This window comes from Muntiacus reevesi, chromosome 4 (genome assembly GCF_963930625.1).
Source record: "Muntiacus reevesi chromosome 4, mMunRee1.1, whole genome shotgun sequence".
NCBI lineage: Eukaryota > Metazoa > Chordata > Mammalia > Artiodactyla > Cervidae > Muntiacus > Muntiacus reevesi.
The window spans coordinates 157,446,857-157,469,810 of NC_089252.1; the positions used below are offsets into that span (position 1 = coordinate 157,446,857).

The 22,954-nt window shown below is 35.9% G+C and overlaps 1 protein-coding gene and 1 non-coding gene across 3 annotated transcripts in view; both read left to right on the forward strand.

Moving 5' to 3' along the window:
- Window positions 1–22,954, forward strand: part of CPNE8 (copine 8) — a 255,959-nt gene that overhangs the window by 82,388 nt on the left and 150,617 nt on the right. For both annotated transcript variants that reach the window (XM_065934624.1, XM_065934622.1), the window contains exons 5-6: window positions 213–252; window positions 12,257–12,333. In XM_065934624.1, the coding sequence (XP_065790696.1) occupies window positions 213–252; window positions 12,257–12,333 (117 nt within the window). The remainder of the gene's footprint in view (window positions 1–212; window positions 253–12,256; window positions 12,334–22,954) is intronic.
- Window positions 22,496–22,567, forward strand: TRNAC-GCA (transfer RNA cysteine (anticodon GCA)). Its single transcript has one exon. It is a non-coding gene; the product is annotated as a tRNA-Cys (tRNA).

Here is a 22,954-nt window from a genome sequence, read left to right on the forward strand (position 1 = left end):
CTTAGGTGGTAGAAATAAAACGACCCAGGATTTATGAATGCTGCCTTTAGTATGTAGGCCAGAGTTTATGAGAAATTTCTAAATTTGCTCAGTTTTTCTCCCTGTCATATACTTTTGATTCATTTTTTATATCATTTTTTGGGGGGGAAAATACTGTTTTTCTCTAGCTTCACTTGTGGAAATAATTTAAAGTGTATATTTTAATTTTTTAGGTATGATGTTGATTCAAAGAGTCCCAACTTGTCCAAACATGTAAGTTCACATTTTTATGTTTTTTAAGATGATTAAAAATTAAATTAGTGTATCATGATTTCACTGGTATTTTTGTTAATTGATTCATATTAAAGTTGTATGTCCACAACTTACCTAATAATTACATTGAAAATAAATAACATTTTATTTACATTTAATTTTTTAAATTAGAGTATAGTTACTTTGCAGTATTGTGATGGTTTTTGCCATACATCAACATGAATCAGCATTAAGTATGCATATATTCCCTCCTAATTCAACACCCCCTCCCACTTCTCTCCCCATTCCATCCCTAAGGTCACAGAGCACTGGCTTTGGGTTCCCTCTCCCATACAACGAACTCTCATTGGCTATCTATTTTACATATGGTAATATATATATTTCAGTGCTTTTCTCATATATCATGCCACCCTCTCCGTCCCTCACTGTGTCCAAAATGTCTGTGTCTCCTTCGTGCTCTGCAGTAAGATTTTCAGTACTGTCTTTCTAGATTCCTCATACATGTGTTAGTATATGATATTTGTCTTTCTTTTTCTAACTTACTTTTCTCTGTATAATAGCCTCTAGGTTCATTCACCTCATTAGAACTGACTTAAATGCATTCTTTTTATAGCTGAGTAATATTCCATTGTGTATATACCATAAGTTCATTATCCATTCATCTGTATATTACATCTGTATATTACATCTGTATATCACATCTAGCTTGCTTCCAAGTCCTGGTTATTGTAAATAGTGCTGCAATGAACATTGGGGTGCATGTGTCTTTTTCATTTATAGTCTTCTCCAGATATATGCTGAGGAGTGAGATTGCTGGGTCATATGGTAGTTTTATTCCTAGTTTTTTATGAAATATCTATGATATTCTACATAGTGGCCATATCAGTTTTTATTCCCACCAATGGCATAAGAGGATTCCCTTTTCTCCACAACCTCTCCAGCATTTATTATTTGTAGACTTTTTGATGATGGCCATTGTGACCCATGTGAGATGTTTCCTCATTATAGCTTTGATTTGTATTTTTCTAATAATAAGCAATATTTAACATCTTTTCATGTGTTTATTAACCATCTGCATGTCTCCTTTGGAGAAATATCTGTTTATGTCTTCTGTCCACTTTTTGATTGGGTTGTTTGTTTTTCTGATATTGAGCTGCTGAACCGCTTTGTTATTTATTTTGTTTATTATTTTCTCCCACTCAAGAGTTGTCTTTTCACTTTACGTATAGTTTAATTTGTTGTGCAAAAGCTCTTAGATTTAATTAGGTCCCATTTGTTTGTTTTTATATTTATTTCCATTACTCTAGGAGGTAGATTATAGAAGATCTTGTTGTGATTTATATCAGAGAGTGTTCTGCCTGTTTTCCTCTAAGAGTTTTATATTTTCTTGTCTTCTATTTGGGTCTTTAATGCATTTTGACTATATTTTTGTGTATGGTCTTAGGAAGTGTTCTAATTTCATTCCTTTACAAGTAGCTGACTAGTTTTCCCAGCACTGCTTGCTGAAGGGAGTATGTTTTCTCCATTATATACTTTTTCCTTCCTTTTTTAAAGATAAAGTGTGCATAAGTGCATGGATTTATCTCTGGGCTTTCTATGTTGCTCTGTTAGTCTATATTTCTGTTTTTGTGCCAGTACTATAGTGTCTTGAGGACTGTAGCTTTGTAGTATAGTCTTAAGTCAGGAAGGTTGATTCCTCCAGTTTAATTCTTCTTTCTCAAGATTGCTTTGGCTCTTCAGTATCTTTTGTGTTTTCATACAAACTGTGAAGTTATTTGTTCTAGTTTTGCAAAAAACACCTTTGGTAGTTTGATAGGGATTGCATTGTATCTGCGGATTGCTTTTGGAAGTATAGTTGTTTCCACTATGTTGATTCCTCCAGTCCAAGAACATCTCCATCTGTTTGTGACATTTCTGATTTCTTCCATCAGCAGCTTACAGTTTTTTGCATACAGGTGTTTTGTCTGTTTAAATAAATTTTTACCTAAGTATTTTATCTTTTTGTTGCTGTGGTGAATAGGCTGGTTTTCTTAATTTCTCTTTCTGATTTTTCATTGTTAGTGTGTAGGAATGCAGAAGGATTTCTGTATATTAATATTATATACTGCAACTTTACTATATTCATTGATTAACTCTAGTATTTTTCTGGTGACATCTTTAGTGTTTTCTTTGTAGACATCCATGTTTTCTGCAGAGTTTTACTTCTTCTTTTTCAATCTTGATTCATTTTATTTCTTTTTCTTCTATGATTGCTATGGCTTGAACTTCCAAAACTATTTTGAATAATAGTGGCGAGAGTGGACACCCTTGTCTTATTCCTGATTTTAGAGGAAATGTTTTCGGTTTTTCACCATTGAGTATAATGTTTTCTGTGGGTTTGTTGTATATGGCCTTTACTATATTGAGGTGTGTTTCTTCTTTGCCTACTTTCTGAATTGTTTTTTTATCACAAATGATACTGAATTTTGTCAAAGTCTTTCTCTGCATTTATTGAGATGATCATATGGTTTTATCTTTGAATCTGTTAGTATGGTGTATCACACTGATTGATTTGTGGATATTGAAGAATCCTTGTATCCCTGGTATAATGTCCACTTGATCGTGATGTATGATCTTTTTAATGTGTTGTTGGATTCTGTTTGCTAGAATTTTGTTGAGAATTTTTGCATCTATGTTCATCAGTGATATTAGCCTGTAATTTCCTTATTTTGTGGCATCTTTGTCTGGTTTTGGTATTATTATGATACCAGTGTATAGAGTGAGTTCATGAGTTTTCCCTTGTCTGTGATTTCCTGGAAGAGTCTGACTAGGATAGGTGTTAACTCTTCTCTGAGCTTTTGGTAGGATTTGCCTCTGTAGTCAGCCGCATGCGTGCCAAGTTGCTTCAGTTGTGTCCAACTCTTTGCAACCACATGGACTCTGAAGCCTACCAGGCTCCTCTGTCCATCAGATTCTCTAGGCTAGGATACTTGAGTGGGTCACCATGCTGTCCTCCAGGGGATCTTCCTGACCCAGGGACCAAACCCGTGTCTCTTATATCTTTACATTGGCAGGCAGATTCTTGACCACCAGTGCCACCTGGGAAGCCCATGTAGCCATCTAGCCCTGGGCTTTGTTTATTGGAAGTTTTTTTTATTATAGTTTTGATTTCTGTGCTTGTGATTGGTCTGTTCATATTTTCTATTTCTTCCTGGTTCAATTTTGAAAAATTATACATTTCTAAGAATTTGTCCATTTCTTCCAGGTTGTCCAATTTTATTGGCATATAGTTGCTCATGGTAGTCTCATGAGCCGTTGTATTTCTGTGTTGCCTGTTGTAACTTCTTTTTCATTTGTAATTTTATTGGTTTGTGTCTTCTTCCTTTTTTTCTTGATGAGTCTAGCTAATAGTTTTATAATTTTATCTTCTTGAAGAGCCAGCTTTTAGTTGTATGATCTTTGCTATAGTCTCCTTCATTTCTTTTGCATTTCTTTTGCTGTGATCTTTATGATTTCTTTCCTTCTACTAACTTCGGATTTTTGTTGTTGTTTTTGTTTGTTTTGTTTTTGTGTTTGTTTTGCTGTTGTTCATCTTTTTGTAGTTGCTTTAGGTTTAGTGTTACATATGTATTTGATGTCTCTTGCTTCTTGATGTAGAATTGTATTGCTATAAACTTCCCTCTTAGCACTACTTTTCCTGCGTCCCATAGATTTTAAGTTGTCATGTTTTTGTTGTCATTTGTTTTTAGCCATATTTTGATTTCCTTTTTGATTCTTCAGTGATCTGTTGGTTCTTTGTAAGTGCATTGTTTAGACTCCATGTGCTTGTGTTTTTCATGGGTTTTTTTTTTTTTTCTATAGTTGCTATCTAATCTCACAAAGCTGTGATCAGCAAAGATACCTGAGATTATTTCAATTTTTAGAAATTTACCAAGGCCTGATTTGTGGCCCAGGATGTGTCCTATCCTAGAGAATATTACATGTGCATCTGAGAAAAAAGCGAAATCTATTTTGGGGGGTTGAAATGCCAATAGATATCCATTAGGTCCAACTTGTCCTATGTATCATTTATAGCTTGTGTTTCTTTACTAATTTTCTGTCTGGATGATTTGTCCATTGATGTGACTGGGGTATTAAAGTCTTCTACTATTAATGTGTTACTGTCAGTTTCCTCTTTAATAGTTGTTAGCATATGCCTTACATATTGAGCTGCTCCTATGTTGGGTGCATGTATACTTATAATTTTTATGTCTTCTTGGAATGATCCCTTGGTCATTATATAGTGTCCTTGTCTCTGTAGCAATCTTTGTTTTAAAGTCTATTTTATCTAATATGAATATTGCTACTCCTGCTTTCTTTTGATCTCTGTTTGCATGGAGTATCTTTCCCTCTTCTCACTTTCAGGCTGTATGTGTCCTCAGGTTTGAGGTGTTTCTCTTGAAGACAGCGTATATAGGGATCTCCCTTTTGTGCCATTCAGTCAATCTATGTCTTTGGGTTGGAGCATCTAGGTCATTTACATTTAAGGTAATCATTGATAAGTATGATCCTGTGATCATACTTACTGTTATCAGTTTGTTTTTATAGGCCTTTTCTGTCTTTCTTGTCTAGAGACATTCCTTTAGCATTTGTTAAAGAGTTGGTATGGTGGTGTTGAATTCTCTTAGATTTTTATTGTCTGTAAAACTTCTGATTTCTCTTCCAAATCTGAATGAGATCCTTGCTCAATAGAGTAATCTTGGTTGTACGTTTTTTTCTTTCATCACTTTAAATATATCCTGCCATTCCCTTCCTGCCTGCAGAATTTTTGTTGAAAAAGATCAGCTGTTAGCATTACGGAAATCCCCTTGTATGTCATTTGTTGTTTTTCCTTGTTACTTTTAATATTTGTTCTTTGTGTTTAATTTTTGTTAGTTCAATTAATATGTTTTTTGGCATATTTCTTCTTGGGATTATCATGGATGGGACTCTCTGGGCTTCCTGGACTTGGGTGGCTATTTCCCTCCCATTTTAGGGAAGTTTTCTACTATAATCTCCTCACATATTTTCTCATACCCTTTCCCTTTGTCTTCTTTTTCTGGGACTCCTATGATTTGAATGTTGGAGCTCTTAGTGTTGTCTCAGAGGTCTCTGAGGCTGTCCTCATTTCTTTAACATGAAAGATAAGATACTTCTGGATTTTATAATGATGCTCAAAATGAGCATTTATACTGACCAAGAATGTAAAGCAGTTTGGAAAAGAAAATATATTATTTTATCCAGATATTTATAGTATCTCCAGTACTATAATCTAGTGACTAGCAGAAAGTTTTGAGTATATAGTAATATTCTTTAATTCCAGGAAAATAGGGGAAGAGAGAGGAGGCATATTTTCATTAAACACTTACTATGTTCCAGGCATTTATTCTAAGTGTTTTGAATGTGTTATCTAACTTAGATCTCCCAACAATTTAATTTGTAAGTATTATTTATAAAGTTTATTTTATAGATTAGAATACTGAAGATAAAGGCTTTAGTAAATCTTTCAGTCAAAATACAAACACAGGTGGTCTAGGTTTGTTCAATATGATTTATAGACATTTAAACAGACTTCAAAACTTAAGTTCTATCTGTATATTATTTAGACTGTAAAATAATGATGAATATATTCAACAGGTATTTGTTGACCTCCTGGTCAGTTTTTCAAAAGCCCTGTAGTTAATATGATGAAATTATTTGATGCATTCTCAATTGCTAGCCACTCTAAAGTGGATTTGGTCTATGTGTTTGTTAGAGTTCTAGTAAAGTACTTGAATTTATTACTGGAAATTCTATTATGATCTAATTATAGTGGCTCATAAACTGAAATGCAAAACTATAATAAGAAACAATAAAGCAGTTTCTATTTTGGCTAGTCTTTATTTCTCTGTCTAAATACAGAGCAAATATCTAAAAATATCCATTAAGGGACCCTAATGTACTACTACTTACTTAGAGCTCATTATATTTACTACTGTGGGCAAGAATCCCTTAGAAGAAATGGAGTAGCCCTCAGAGTCAACAAAAGAGTCTGAAATGCAGAACTTGGGTGCAATCTCAAGAATGACAGAATGATCTCTGTTTCCAAGGCAAACCATTCACTATCACAGTAATCCAAGTATATGCCCCAACCACTAATGCTGAAGAAGTTGAAATTGAAAACTTACATGAAGACTTACAAGACTTCTAGAACTTACACCCAAAAAAAGTTGTCCTTTTCATCATAGGGGACTGGAATGCAAAAGAAGGAAGTCAAGAGATGCCAGGAGTAACAGGCAAATTTGTCCTTGGAGTACAAAATGAAGCAGGGCAAAGGCTAACAGAGTTTTACCAAGAGAACACACCAGTCATAGCAAAGATCCTCTTCCAATAACACAAGAAAAGACTCTACACCTGGACATCACCAAATCGTCAGTACCTATATTAGACTGAATATATTCTTGGCAGCCAAAGATGAAGAAGCTCTATACATTCAGCAAAAACAAGACTAGGATCTGACTGTGGCTCAGATCATGAACGCCTTACTGCCAAATTCAGATTTAAATTGAAGAAAGTAGGGAAAACCATTAGACCATTCAGGTATGACCTAAATCCAACCCTACGATTATACAGTGAAAGTGACAAACAGGTTCAAGAGATTAGATCTGATAGACAGTGCCTGAAGAATTATAGACAGAGGTTTGTGACATTGTACAGGTGGCAGTGATCCAGACGATCCCCGAGAAAAAGAAATGCAAAAAGGCAAAACGATTGTCTGAGGAGGCCTTACAAATAGCTGAGAAAAGAAGAGAAGCAAAAGGCAAAGGAGAAAAGGAAAGATATACCCATCTGAATGCAGAGTTCCAAAGAATAGCAAGGAGAGATAAGAAAGCCTTCCTTAGTGATCAGTGAAAAGAAATAGAGGAAAACAATAGAATGGGAAAGACTAGAGATCTCTTCAAGAAAACTAGAGATACCAAGGGAACATTTCATGCAAAGATGAGCACAATAAAGGACAGAAATGGTATGGACCTAACAGAAGGAGCAAATATTAAGAAAAGATGTCAAGAATACACAGAAGAACTGTACAAAAAAGATTCTCTTGACCCAGATACCACAATGGTGTGATCATTCACCTAGAGCCAGACATCCTAGAATGCAAAGTCAAGTTGGAATTAGAAAGCATCACTAGGAACAAAGCTAGTGGAGGTGATGGAATTCCAGTTGAGCTATTTCAGATCCTAAACGGTGATGCTGTGAAAGTGCTGCACTCAATATGCCAACAAATTTGGAAGATTCATCAGTGGCCACAGGACTGGAAAGGTCAGTTTTTATTCCAGTCTCAAAGAAAGGCAATGCCAAAGAATGTTCAAACTACCACATATTTGCACTCATCTCACAGGCTAGCAAAATAATGCTCAAAATTCTCCAAGCCAGACTTCAGCACAATGTGAACTGTGAACTTCCAGATGTTCAAGCTGGACTTAGAAAAGGCAGAGGAACCAGAGATCAAATTGCCAACATCCACTGGATCATCAAAAAAGCAAGAGCGTTCCAGAAAAATATCTACTTCTGCTTTATTGACTGCAGCAAAGCCTTTGACTGTGGATCACAGCAAACTGTGGAAAATTCTTCACGAGATGGGAATACCAGGCCACCTTACCTGCCTCCTGAGAAACCTGTATGCAGTTCAAGAAGCAACAGTTAGAACCGGATATGGAACAATGGACTGGTTTCAAATGGGGAAAGGAATACGTCAAGGCTGTACATTTTCACCCTGTTTATTTAACTTACATGCAGAGTACATCATATGAAATGTGGGGCTATATGAATTACAGGCTGGAGTCAAGATGGCCATGAGAAGTATCAATAACCTCAGATATGCAATGACACCACCCTTATGGCAGAAAGCAAAGAAGAACTAAAGAGCCTGTTCGTGAAAGTGAAAGAGGTGAGTGAAAATGTTGGCTTAAGATGAAACATTCAAAAATGAAGATATGGCATCTGGTCCCATCATTTCATGACAAACAGATTAGAAAATAATGAAAACAGTAACAGACTTTTTTTTTAGGGGAGGGGGGCTCCAAAATCACCTCAGATGGTGACTGCAGCCATGAAATTAAAAAACATTTGCTTCCTGTAAGAAAAGCTATGACCAACAAGAGAGCACATTAAAAAGCAGAGACATTACTTTGCTGACAAAGGTCCGTCTAGTCAAGGCTATGATTTTTCCAGTAGCTATGTATGGATGTGAGAATTGGACTCTGAAGAAAGCTGAGTGTGTAATATTTGATTGATCTGAACTGTAGTGTTGGCAGACTCTTATTGAGAGTTCCTTAGACTGCAAGGAGATCCAACCAGTCCATCCTAAAGGACATCATTTCTAAATATTCATTAGAAAGACAGATGTTGAAGTTGAAACTCCAATACTTTGGCCACCTGATGGGAAGAACTGACTCACTGGGAGAGACCCTGATGCTGGAAAAGATTGAAGGCGGGAGGAGAAGGGGACGACAGAGGATGAGATGGTTGGATGGCATCACCGAGTTGATGAACATGAATTTGAACAAGCTCTGGTTTTATTGATGGGGTTGCAAAGAGTCAAACACAACTGTGACACTAAACTGAACGAATTACTAGTATTGCGTAAAATGCATAAGAAGTGTAGACCATTGAGCTGACTTGTTATGGTCTTTACAGACCAGGACCTGGGGACTGGAGTAAAGGAAAAGAAAGTGACGAAAAGAAGGACGTGGGGGACCCAAGTCTCAAGTGAAACGAGGGTGCTTTATTCATGGCAGCGTGTGCTTATATATTGCTATACAAGGAAGCTTTAGGCAAAAAATAAAGTTGAGAAAAACACCGAAACTAGATGCATAACTACAGTGACTAAGAGAATAACAATCGTCACAGGGCCATAACAACAATAACTAGGGGAATAACAATCATCACAGGGCCATAACAACAGTAACTAAGGGAATAACAATCGTCACAGGGCCATAACAACAGTAACTAGGGGAATAACAATCATCACAGGGCCAGAAGACAATTCACATCTTGAGAAATAGGAACATGATTAAGTAGTTTTACAGAAAAGTAAAAAGTTACTGAAAGGAATCCACGTATGCGTTCTGTCTCATGACCTCAGTCCTGAGAACTGCCTGCAGCTCTGCTCATTCCCATTTTCCAGGAACTGATAAAGAACAGAGGGCCCTTGAGAAACAGAAAACAACATACAGGACTCCTTAAACTTAAACATTCCCTGACACTGACTGAAAAATGGATTCAGTAGAACTTTTCCAACACAAGGAGTAGTTGACAAATATTAAATATTATGTGCTGAATTTTGCATTATGAATAGCACATGGATTGTATGCACATCATGACTACACAAACATAGGCAAATGTAAAACAATTACATAAGTACCATAATATTTAGGGGCAGAGATTGCAGTAGCAGTAGCTACTTTATTGCAGTAGCAATAAAATGTTTCAATGCACACTACATCTTTTTGGTGCTCATTTTATTGATTTTGTTATTTTTATTTCCTTTTAGTTCAGTTATGATGGTAGGTGTGTGTTCTATGCTAATATATGTGGACTCTAATATGGAATGTTCAATATATCTGTTCTGTTTTCTTGAGTTATTACAGCAGTGAACAGCTTTTAGTGAGACTTGTTCTTTTATTGACCAAATCCATTTAATATGCAGAATGACCAGCTGCCCATCAGTATTAGAATCTTTAGAAAACAGTTCTAGAATCCCCATGTATATTTTGCTGCTGACTTAGAAGACCAATGACATATTTCAAATCTTTAGTATCAAACTCTCATGCACAGTGTGACTTAGAAAAAGTTATGTTTGTTTTTAAAAATCTATAGACACATTTGTAAAGTCTGTTACGAAGTTGGCAAAGACATGTTATTTTTAAGGATATTTCATTTAAATGTGTCAAGCTTTTACGTGAAGTACATTTTACTTACTTGAAAGCAAAATTTAAAATGATTTGCAGTTTAATGAAAGAGTTGCTATTCTGTCAGCAATCAAGATCCAAATCCAGATTTCTTTTCTTTCTCTCCCTCTCTTCATCGCCACACCCCCACTATGTGAAAGCATCGGTATGCTAAGTCACTTCAGTCGTGTCTGACTCTTTACAACCTGCTAGACTGTAGCCCTCCAGGCTCCTCTGTCCATGGGATTCTCCAGGCCAGAATACTGAAGTGGGTTCTCATTCCCTTCTCCAGGGAATCTTCCCAACCCAGGGATCAAATCCACATTTCTTATGTCTCACTGCATTGACAGGCAGGTTCTTTACCCCTGTTGCCACTTAGGAAGTCCCATGTGCAGGTACAGTTTACACCAAATCCTGACATTTTTTGGCACACTTCCCAGTGTTTCCTACAACTTCAGCTTGAGACTTAACACTTTGCTTCTTATTAACTGCTGTAGCCTTTTAATTGATCTGCCTTTCAGATTTTTCTTCACTCCTCAGTCCTTTCTGCAAATTGGTAGCTGAGTAATCTTGTGAATCCATTGTTCTAATGGTGTTCCTGCTTTGCTGAAAGGTTGCTGAAAGGCTGCCAGTTGCTTCTGATTCTAAGGCTTTTTTTTTTTTCTTTTTGGTTTGGCCAAGGGGGCTCTCCAGTGTTGGTTCTTCATCTCTGTTTCTGCCCTTTATTTAAGGTTTGCTCTTTTTTTCATTGTACTCTTGTCTGTTATTCTGATTTATTCTCTAGGACTGCAATGCTTCAACTCTCTCCTATTTGTAATCTGATTCCTACATGGATCTCAAGGCTTATGTACTTTGGAAAAGTACTCCCTTGACTGTCCTAGTCTACAGTGGCCTTTTTTTCTCTCATGAGATTTAGGGCAGCTTCCTGTGAATAACATAGTTTTTACTTTTGTGGCTTGTTAAGTATTTAAATTTTTTATTTAGTAAACCTTAAAACAGCATTTTGTTTGCTATCATGCTTTCTTAGGAATTTTTCTGGGCCAGTTCACAGTACAGTTTAGACAGATCTGCCACTTTCTCCTTTAAGGCAGCTTGGGATCATACACAGGCTATGATGTGCCTCTCCCTGAACCACCTCTATGTTTTCTTGACACACATTTCTGGATGGTGTTGGAACCCTTATTTTATTAACATGGGGAGTTGCATTGTATTTATGATATTTAAATCTTTAGGCAGTATTTCAATCTTGAATCAGAATATCTGAGTTAGTTTTATCTCTGCTATTCATTGCTTAAAACTTGAAGGAGAACCTCTTAATGAATTATCTCTTTATATGTGAAATTTGTTAATAGTGTTAGTAACAAACCTCTTATTTTGCAGGGTTATTTTGAGTCTTGAAAATAAGACTTAATATTATACTTAACCCATTTGGGGGCACTTAGTAACCACAAATATTATCTCATGCAGTAATAACTCTTAGTATCTACAAATATTATCTCATGCAATAATAACTCTCACAATAGCTCTATAAGGGGACAACTACGTGTTTGGGGAAACTGGACAGCATAATAACTGCCATCTCATAAACGGCCAGTGGCTGTGCTGGCGCAGACATCTGGCAGTGTGACTCTGGGTCCTAGTTGTGGCCGTGCCATCACACAGCTTTTCTGTAAGTAGCACTGTTGGTGTTAGCTACCACTGCCCTATACGTTTATGATTTGCCCTCTCAGACAAAAGTTTAGTAATTTCAGGGACCTCTCAAGTCAAGTCAATTGTGAATTCAAATCCTGGAACTTGTTTTCCATTTTCATTTTAATTTAAAAAAGAGAAAGAAAGCAAATACAATGTCTGAACAATCATAATAACAAACCAACTTAGTGATTAGAAGAACAGAAGACTGTGCAAACTTAGGGGACAATCATATGCTAAAATTCATGCATTTTGAGCTTATTTTGTTTATTATTGGAAGTTAGAGAATTCAATATCTTAACAATGAAAACAACGCAGATATGATGTACAAAATACGTAAAGACAGCTTGGGAACGTAAGAGCCTTAATCTTTTTATCTATTTTAGGACTTTCTGGGACAAGTGTTTTGTACATTGGGGGAGATTGTTGGTTCACAGGGAAGTCGCCTGGAAAAGTCCATAGTGTAAGTATTTTTTTTTTATTTTAGACAATGAAATGTTAACTTTTCATTTTTTAATGTGTTTTAAAATCTTGAGTTTTTTACTTTCAACAAATCATTTTGACATTTTTGTAAAGGATAATTTGTATTTCAGCTGTCATATACCATGCTACAAACTGTTCACAAAATGAAATGAGAAAATTTAAGCAAGAAAATATGTTGTCTTCCTTTTGGTTTTAATATTATTTCTTAGATACAGTACTTTTTGAAGAAGAGATTTTGCTTGTTTGGGCCAGCGAGTATATGTAGTACTACCTTTTATGTTTAATAAATGCATGTTTATTATTTTTATTATTTTAATTTAATTATTTTTAAATAATTAATTTTAATTAATTAAAATTAAATTGATTTTATAATTAATTAAAATAATTAATAATTTGATTATTTTAATAAAACACTTATTTTATAATTAGTTTATTATTTATTATTATTAAAATGCATATTTATGTTTAATAAATGCATGTATATTATTAATAATATTATTAATATTATTATATTGAGATTTTAATAATTTTTACTAAAAAAATTGTCTGAAAAGAAAGCAATATATAAATGTTAAGAAAAGGTGTTCACTAATAATTATATTTTTCATATTCACCTTCAGTTATGGAAATAATGTTTAATTTCCAGATTAATTGCATAGGCTGATCTATTTTCTCTAGTTCCATATAAGACAGTAAACAAACTATAGACATTCTCCCTAATCTTTTCCTCTCCTCTTCATTCTTCTTCTCCCATCCTTAAATTTTGATGTTTTGGATTCAGTTAGCTGTTTTTAAACATCAAAAGATCTAGGAATATCTAAGGCAACTGCAGACTCAACCACAGTGTCTAAAGATTTGGGGAGTTTTGAAGTATCTATTTTCACCAATCTTTTAAGAATCTCAAACTCATAATATAATGATGTCAACACCCCTCAAATCTATTCACCTTTGATATCAAAAATTGAAATGATTAAAGGGTCATTCTCACATTCCCTGTATATAATGAAACTTTATATTTAATGTGTTTTTCTCAGGTTAATAAGAAGTCTATAAATTCTAGCTTCTTTTATTTAACTTGATTTTCTTAGAAAATTATTGTGGACTATCAGTAGGAAAGCTTTTGCATACCAACTGACTTTTAAACATTCTTTTCACATGTAATTTGTTTTTATATCATTGTAGGATTTGGAAGGATTATAGGATTTGGTTCAAATATATTTATGCTCACTTAAATAAACCAATGATAAATAATCTCTAAAGAAAATATAAATATTTTTATTAAGCATATGTAATTCCTATTGCATTGTCTGGTGAGGTTAGTGAGGTTAGTGAGGTAGGCCCATAAGCATTCTTAGAAAATTACAAAACACCTTTTCTTTTGCTAAAAAAAGAATCAGCATTATCTATTCAATGCCACCTTAACCATGCCTTTTATATTCTTTGAGAGAAAACAAAAGAAGTAAAAATGTAGAAATTTTATTTCAGAGTAACAGAACAGGATTTTTAAGGAAATTTCACTCATATTTTTAAATTGCTAATTTTATTAACAGTTTTATTTCATTTTTCCATAAAAGGAAATCATAACTCATTTCAGAAAACTCTTAAATACCATAGAATTTTTCCCAGTGGAAAATCAGCTTTATATTAGTCTTCAGTACAGTTCAGTTCAGTTGCTCAGTCGTGTCCAACTCTTTGTGATCCCATGGACTGCAGCACGCCAGGCTTTCCTGTCCATCAACTCTCAGAGCTTGCTCAAACTCATCTTCATCAAGCTGGTGATGCCATCCAACCAACTTATCCTCTGTCATCCCCTTTTCCTCCTGCCTTCAATTTTTCTCAGTATCAGGGTCTTTTCCAGTGAGTCAGTTCTTCACATCCGGTGGCCAATGTACTGGAGTTTCAGCTTCAGCATCAATCCTTCCAATGAATATTCAGGCCTGATTTCCATTAGGATTGATTGGTTTGATTTCCTTGCAATCCAAGGGACTCTCAAGAGTCTTCCACACCACAGTTCAAAAGCATCAGTTCTTCGGCTCTCAACTTTCTTTATAATCCAACTCTCACATCCATACATGACTACTGGAACAACCATAGCTTTGACTAGATGGAAACATGCAAAATATTAGTCTTGAAAGATAAATAATTAAACATATTAGTCTTGAAACTTGCAAAAAGTTGTTATTATATTGACTAGGGTATGTGTTAAATAAAATGTAGTGTAAGATGTGGTCCTTATTCAACTAATTCAGTAAGTTCTACTACACAAGACCAATAGAAGCAAATTCACGCTATGGAGTAAAGATTCCTAGAGTAATGATTGGCAGAATATGCCAATTGTAAGGATTATTTGCCCACAATTGAGTCATAATGATTTTAAATAATCAGAAAGGATAAAATGCTCTTTAGATTTTTCTAAGCTTCTGCTGAGGCTGGGGTAGCACAAATGAGGCAAAACCTTGGAAACTTTTTCAGACAACATGGATCATTATAACTACATGTTTTGTTTCATCTATCGGATATTTTATAATTTAGGCAAGTTTATCATGTGTCAACATTATGCCTTATTGAAAAAGATATAATTCATTCATTTTTTAAGTATGTGTAACTAACCTTTGGCTTTATTGGGCAACCTTATCAGATACATTCACATTAAGGAAAGGGTTTAAAGGTGGGCTTATTGTTAAAACTGTGGAAGATGTTTTAATTTTCTAAGTAAATTTAGCTAGGCAAGTGTTAGTACTAAATGGGTAATGAAGTGTAGAGTTTGAGTATAGCAAATAAATTGGCTACCAAAAGAACCAAAGAAGAAACTAAGAATTGTAGAATGGTGGCCTATTACATGAAGGAATTAAATTAGATACTTGAGATAAAGAGAACAGAGGAAAGAGACGAGAGGGTTCTGAGATTAATCAGAGGTAGGACGGTACAACAGTACAAGTGAATGCATTTAGCTTGCTAGTAGAAGGCTCTTTTGGACTTATTCATCAAAGCATCAAGTAACATGTTCTCTCACCCGAGCAGTTACTCCAGCCCAGGTGGATACTGGATTAGATAAAACACACAAACAAATATTTTGTAGTCACCTCTTGCTTGAGAAAATACTGGTTTTTATTAAAATTTCTCTCTGTATCTGCGCTCAGTCATGTATGACTCTTTGTAACCCTATGGAGTATAACACACCAGGCTCGTCTGTCCGTGGAATTTTCCAGGCAAGAATACTGGAGTGAGTTGCCATTTCCTACTTCAGGGGATCTTCCTGACAGGAATCAAACCCATGTCTCTTGTGGCTCCTGCACTGGTGGGTGTATTCTTTTCCACTGTGCCACCTGGGAAGCTTTAAAAACTCTAACTATGAGAAGGGTGTTTGTCTAGAGAAAGGGGAACATGTGAATTAAAGAACCAGGTTCACTGGCCAAGCATTCTGCCTTGGGGTCTTGGAAGTTCAAGTGCTTTGAGAAAAGATACAACTTCTATTCAAATGGCGTGCCACCTCTTTACCTCAACTTCAAATGAAAAGCAGTCTAAACTATTCATAGTTTTTGTTTGAAGGAGCATGGTTTGGTTGAGGACGAAAGTGAAACACTGTTTGCGTGGAAGCTGTATTGCTCATAGTGTCTAAGTAAGGTTTCAGAGCAGCTGGTGCACTCCATGGATGCGTCCAGATTCCACACATTTCTGCTGTCTCCTGATCAGTGCCACCTTTTTTCCATGGATTTGACTATTTTGAACAAATCTAATAGACAGATGGTAGGGAGAGATGAGAAGATTGGAAGATATGGCATTTCAGTGGAGAAGGGAATGACTTTGAAAGGAAGGATAGAGCCAGGCTGGGTACTGGAGTTGATGCAAAGTCAGGGAAGTGTTTTCCCTGACAACTTCTAAAGATTTCTTGTTTTATCACATGATACATAAGAATAGTGGAATAAATGAAAGCCTGGTAGAAATGATGAAGTTCATATTGGACAAATAGTATAGTATATATTTAGCATGCAGATCTTACATCTATTTCTCATAGTCCATTTTGCTTTCTCCCATCTTTCATCTCCATTGTGAACAGCTCTAGCCAGACTTAGCTATCCAGGGCAAAGATAATATTGTAGGATGGTCATTAAAGATGTTTACATGGTCTATTTCTCACAGCTGGAGATAGAGAATTTGTAAACTCTCCTGCAGCTATTACCTTTGGCAATTTAGTTCAAGAGTTAGGCATTTTTTTCTGTGTGGTTAGGTATAGGCTTAAGAATTGTAGCACAGGACTGCTCCTGAGGCAGATAATCTACCTGCGATTAATGCAAATGGCTCCTTGTGAACTTTAAAAGTCTTGTGTCCCATATATTACTTATCTTAAATAACATCATCCAAATGATTTAGTGTTTTAGATTAGAGTTGTGTTTTCCAAATAGTATCTCATTTATATTCTAAGTTATTGAAAATATTCCCTTGTTTTCTTCTCTATAAATGACCTAGTTTAAATTATTTTTGGCTAAGATATTGAGAAGAATGTCTGTCGCTTCTTAGTTGCAATTGTGTTATAATATACCCTCAGAGATGGCCTTTTTAAAAATGATGTTAAATATGAAATCTGGAATTTTAGTATGACCAGTGCCCAAGGACTGGAATTTTAGTATGACCAGTGCCAAGGGACTGGAATTTTAGTATGACCAGTGCCAAGGGACTGGAATTTTAGTATGACCAGTGCCAAGGGACTGCCAAATTGCCAAGGGAACACACTGTTCATAGCAAACACCCTCTTCCAACAACACAAGAGAAGACTCTACACATGGGCATCACCAGAGGCTCAATGCTGAAATCAGATTGACTGTACTCTTTGCAGCTGAAGATGGAGAAGCTCTATACAGTCACCCAAAACAGGACCAGGAGCTGACTGGTGGCTCAGATCATGAACTCCTTAAGGCAAAATTCACACTTAAATTGAATTCAGTAGGGAAAATCACTAGTCCAATCAGTATTACCTCAATCAAATCCCTTATAATTATACAATGGAAGTAGCAAACAGATTCAAGGGATTAGATCTGATATAGTGCCTGAAGAAATATAGAGGGAGGTTCAGGGCATTTTACAGGAGGCAGTGGTCAAAACTATCCAGAAGAAAAAGAAATACAAAAAGTCAAAATGCCTGTCTCAGGTGACCTTACAAATGGCTGAGGAAAGAAGTTAAAGGTAAATGAGAAAAGGAAAGATATACCCATCTGAATGCAGAGTTCCAAAGAGTAGCAAGGAGAGATAAGAAAGCCTTCCTAAGGGAACAATGCAAAGAAATAGAGGAAAATAATAGAATGGGAAAGACTAGAGATCTCTTCAAGAGATACCAAGGGAACATTTCGTGCAAAGATGGGCACAATAAAGGACAGAAACAGTTTGGAACTAACAGAAACAGAAGATATTAAGAAGAGGTGGCAAGAATACACAGAAAAACTATACAAAAAAGATCTTCATGACACAAATAACCATGATGGTGTGATCACTCACCTAGAGCCAGACATCTTGGAGTGTGAAGTCAAGTGGGCCTTAGGAAGCATTACCATGAACAAAGGTAGTAGAGGTGATGGAATTCCAACTGACTTATTTCAAATCCGAAAAGATCGTGCTGTTAAAGTGCTGCACTCAAATATGCCAGCAAATCTGGAAAACTCAGCAGTGGCCATAGGACTGGAAAACCTCAGTATTCATTCCAGTCCCAAAGAAGGGCAATGCCAAATAATGTTCAAACTACCACACAATTGCACTCATTTCACATGCTAGCAAAGTAATGCTCAAAATTCACGAAGCCAGGCTTCAAAAGTACATGAATGAAGAACTTCCAGATGTTTAAGATGGATTCAGAAAAAGCAGAGGAACCAGAATCAAATTGCCAGTGTCTGTTGGATCATAGAAAGAGCAAGTGAACTCCAGAAAGATACATGCTGCTTCTTCATTGACTACTCGAAATTCTTTGACTGTGTGGATGACAAGAAACTGGAAAATTCTTAAAGAGATGGGCATACCATACCACCTGACCTGCCTCCTGAGAAACCTGTATGCAGGTTAAGAAGCAACAGTTAGAACTGGACATGGAACAATGGACTGGTTTCAAATTGGAAAAGGAGTACGTCTAGGCTGCATATTGTTACCCTGCTTATTTAACTTATATAAAGAGTACATCATGTGAAATGCCAGGCTTTATGAAGCACAAGCTGAAATCAGGGTTCCTGGGAGAAATACCAGTAACCTCAGATATGCAGATGATACCACCCTTATTGCAGAAAGTGAAGAGGAGCCAAAGAGCCTCTTGAAGAAAGAAGAGAGTGAAAAAGCTGGCTTACAACTCAACATTCAAAAAATGAAGATCATGTTATCTTGTCCCATCACTTCATGTCAAATAGACGGGGAAACAATGAAAACAGTGACAGACTTTATTTTCTTGGGTTCCAAAATCACTGCAGTTGGTGACTGCAGCCACAAAATTAAAAGATGCCTGCTCCTTGGAATAAAAGCTAAGACCAGCCTAGGCAGAATATTAAAAAGCAAAGACATCCATTTGTTGACAAAGGTCCATGTAGAGTGGGACCATAAAGAAGACTGAGCACTGGAAAATTGATGCTTTTGACTGGCAGTTTTGGAGAAGACCTTGAGAGTCCCTTGTACAACAAAGAGCTCAAACCAGTCAATCCTGATTATCGTTAGAAGGACTAACACTGAAGCTGAAACTCCAGTACTTTGGCCACTGATGTGAAGAGCTGACTCATTAGAAAAGACCCTGATGCTGGGAAAGATTGAAGGCAGGAGGAGAAGAGGTTGACAGAGGATGAGATGGTTGGATGGCATCATTGACTCAATGGACATGAGTTTTGAGCAAGCTCTGGGAGATGGCGAAGGACAGGAAAGCCTGGCATGCTGCAGTCCATGGGGTGGCTAAGAGTAGGACATGACTGAGTGACTGAACAATGCTAGAGCTTTAAATTATTTATTATTAATCAAGACTTTGAAAATTGTTATGTTGACTACAAAGGAAAAATGGTTTCTTGGACATAGCTTGATAACCTATTAAATAATCAGAATTTGAATATAAACTTATCTATTCGTTTTCTGTGCTTTAGTTACTGCTGCCACTTTTAAAAGTAGATTTTTCTCATTTTTAATGAGAATAAAATTAATTTTTAGCATTTTATAGGAAATTTTATGTGGAATTTAAAAAAATTGATGTTGAAGAATTCATAGTATCTCATAATTTTCATAATTTCCAACAGTGTTTTCTGTTGGATTCATGTCTGAGCAAACACATTTTTTACCTTTTTTTATATTCCATCCTACGCTTTAATCTTTTCTGTGAACTCCTGAAGTGAGTCTTGTGCTGCTTAATTTATCTGCAACATTTACTGTGTCTTCCTATGACTCATCAGCTTCTCTCTTTACGTCATCCCTTTATTATGTACCATTAAACCCACTCAGCAGTGTGTTTTCTCATGCTGTGAGATTATAGCCAGTTTTCTTCAGAGAAATCTGTCAGAGAGTCTCTATCTTTAGATATCTCATTCATGGTACTGCAAAACCTTCCAAAATACTAGAATCGGCACCTGTTTAATAATGATTGCCATTGTCTCCTCTGGAAAGAAAGCATTTACTATATTCATAATGTAATATACCTGTTTGTTCCCGTTACTCACATCCAGACTTGACTGATTCCAAATAAAAGAATCAAGTAAAAAGATAAGGATGAGTTGTGGTTAGAAAGAAGATTCTTACTCTGGGGAAGACTGGAAATTCCAGGGTTTATGGAATCATCTTTTGGCTACAGGGAAAGGTTATGTTCTTTGTAGGTTGACTATAGCAGCTTGTGATCTGGCAATGAGTAGAAAATAAAGGAGGAATCCAAGAAGGATTTGTGAGTATTCTAAAGGTGTGAAGAGTACAGAGATAGGAACTTGAAGGCAGGTGATAATTGGAAGAGTAGCTTTTAGTCCTCTGATCCATATTGGAATCTCAGTTCTAACACAGAGTTCAAAGTTAGAGCCCATTGTATGCTTAAGTTCAACAGGAGAAATCTGGGAAGAGGAATAAACCAGAAGGAGAGCTTGGAAGTAAGGCAGAAGATTCAAATAAAAGAATAGGGCTTGAGGGAGACCTCAGAACCTTAAAGCGTTGACTTAGAGATCTGTCTCAAATGTAGCCTTGCCCTGAATGCTATGCTGAGGCCGTGAGGATATGTAAAGATCAAGAATCAGCATGAGGAAGAAGGGAAGATAAGAAGAGTGGTTAGTCTTAAAGGTGAGGCACATACAAATTACTCAAACTCATATTTGAGTAATTTTTTTTGTGTGTTTGCAACTTTTGCATGTGAAAATGTAGTCAACTTGGGGTGAAATTTTGAGTTTCAAAGTCTTCTTGACTTTATTAAGTTCTCTAAAAATTAGACTGATACAGTTACTCTGTTTGGCTTATTTTGTTAAAAAGAATATGGGCCTGGGAATCAGTCCCAACTCTGCTACTTTCTATGTAATATTACAAAAGTGATACATCTGTGTTTTATATATGTATGCTTGTATATATATATGTATATATATATGTATGTATGTATGTATATGTATGTGTATATATATATACATATATATATATATATATATGGAAAGTTATGACCAACCTAGATAGCATAATAAAAAGCAGAGACATTACTTTGCCAATAAAGGTCTGTCTAGTCAAGGCTATGGTTTTTCCAGTGGTCATGTATGGATGTGAGAGTTGGACTATGAAGAAAGCTGAGTGCCAAAGAATTGATGCTTTTGAACTGTGGTGTTGGAGAAGACTCTTGAGAGTCCCTTTGACTGCAAGAGATCCAACCAGTCCATCCTAAAGGGGATCAGTCCTGGGTGTTTATTGGAAGGACTGATCCTGAAGCTGAAACTCCAATACTTTGGCCACCTCATGTGAAGAGTTGACTCATTGGAAAAGACTCTGATGCTGGGAGGTATTGGCGGCAGGAGGAGAAGGGGACGCCAGAGGATGAGATGGCTGGATGGCATTACCAACTCGATGGACATGAGTTTGAGTAAACTCCGGCAGTTGGTGATGGACAAGGAAGCCTGGTGTGCTGCGATTCATGGGGTCGCAAAGAGTCGGACACGATGGAGCGACTGAACTGAACTGATATATATATATATATATATATATATATATATATATACACACACACACACACACATACGTATATATATATGTGTCACATATTTAATATGAAGAATTTAGTCTATAGATTAGTAAATAGCCACCATAGTGAAGTTGATAATACATAAACTTTGGGGGCTATCAGACCTGGGTTTCATAATCTTTAGGTATATAATTTGAGTAAATTACTTAAAGTTCCTGAGCTCCAGTTTCCTCATCTGAAACATATGAATAATACACTTTCAAAAGGATTGCTGTAAGAAGTAGCAATACTGAATATTATACATTTGTCATGGAGAACACTGGAATTTAATAAACAATAGTGGTCATTATTAATGTTTTTGTCATTATTAAATATAGACAATATCTTTTAAGAAAAGTCTGTTAAATTGACTCACTTAATAATCTTCCTTCCTTGCTCCCTCATGGAGTTTCCCATTCAGTCATTAAAGAACAATGACAAATAATATATTTACATATTGATATAAACTATGAAATGGAGAAGGGCATGGCAACCCATTCCAGTGTTCTTGCCTGGAGAATTCCATGAACAGAGGAACAGAGGAACAGGTTGGGCTTTCAACCCAACCTGATGGGTTGGGCTTTCAGTCTATGGGGTCACAAAGAGTGAGACATGACTGAAAGGCTGTAGCATGCACTTAAGCTATGAAAATTAGGGTACAGACTAAAAAATAGGTTGTTTTTAATAATTTAAATTTTGTCATAGATGCAGTTGAAAAAATTCATGACTTTTATGCAAAGACGTTCATTCACTTCTTTGTGGAAAAATGTTGTGGGTAGTTAAGAAAATTATCAGCTATTTAATTATTGTTGAAATAATCTAGTTTGGAGGTGACAAGTACTTCAGATTAAGAAGATAAGGGGAAATAAACAGATTAAAAATATACTTTCAAGGCTGATTTTTTTTTTTCTTTTTTGGTCATGCAGATTGTTTTTAAGAATGGGCTCTGTTTCTGAGGGCTTCCCTGGTGGCTCAGAGGTTAAAGCATCTGCCTGCAATGCAGGAGACCCAGGTTCGATCCCTGGGTTGGGAAGATCCCCTGGAGAAGGAAATAGCAACCCACTCCAGTATTCTTGCCTGGGAAATCCCACGGACAGAGGAGCCTGGTGGCCCACAGTCCACGGGGTAGCAAAGAGTCAGACACAACTGAGCAACTTCACTTTCACTTTCTGTTTCTGAAAAAATGATGGAAAGAACATCATGTATGAAAAGTTAAATATTGGAGATTTATCCATTCCAAAGAACATTTTTTGCGACTTTTTTATTGTGGTAAAAAACTATTTTTCAAATTGTGAAAAATGAGAATGGCTTAAGACTTTTCCATAAGAGTAATTTGTGATTGTATTCTGACCACGTCTGAGCTATTGTTTTTATAAGTGTTATTTGAGTTCTCCATTGATTACTCATTATATCATCATAG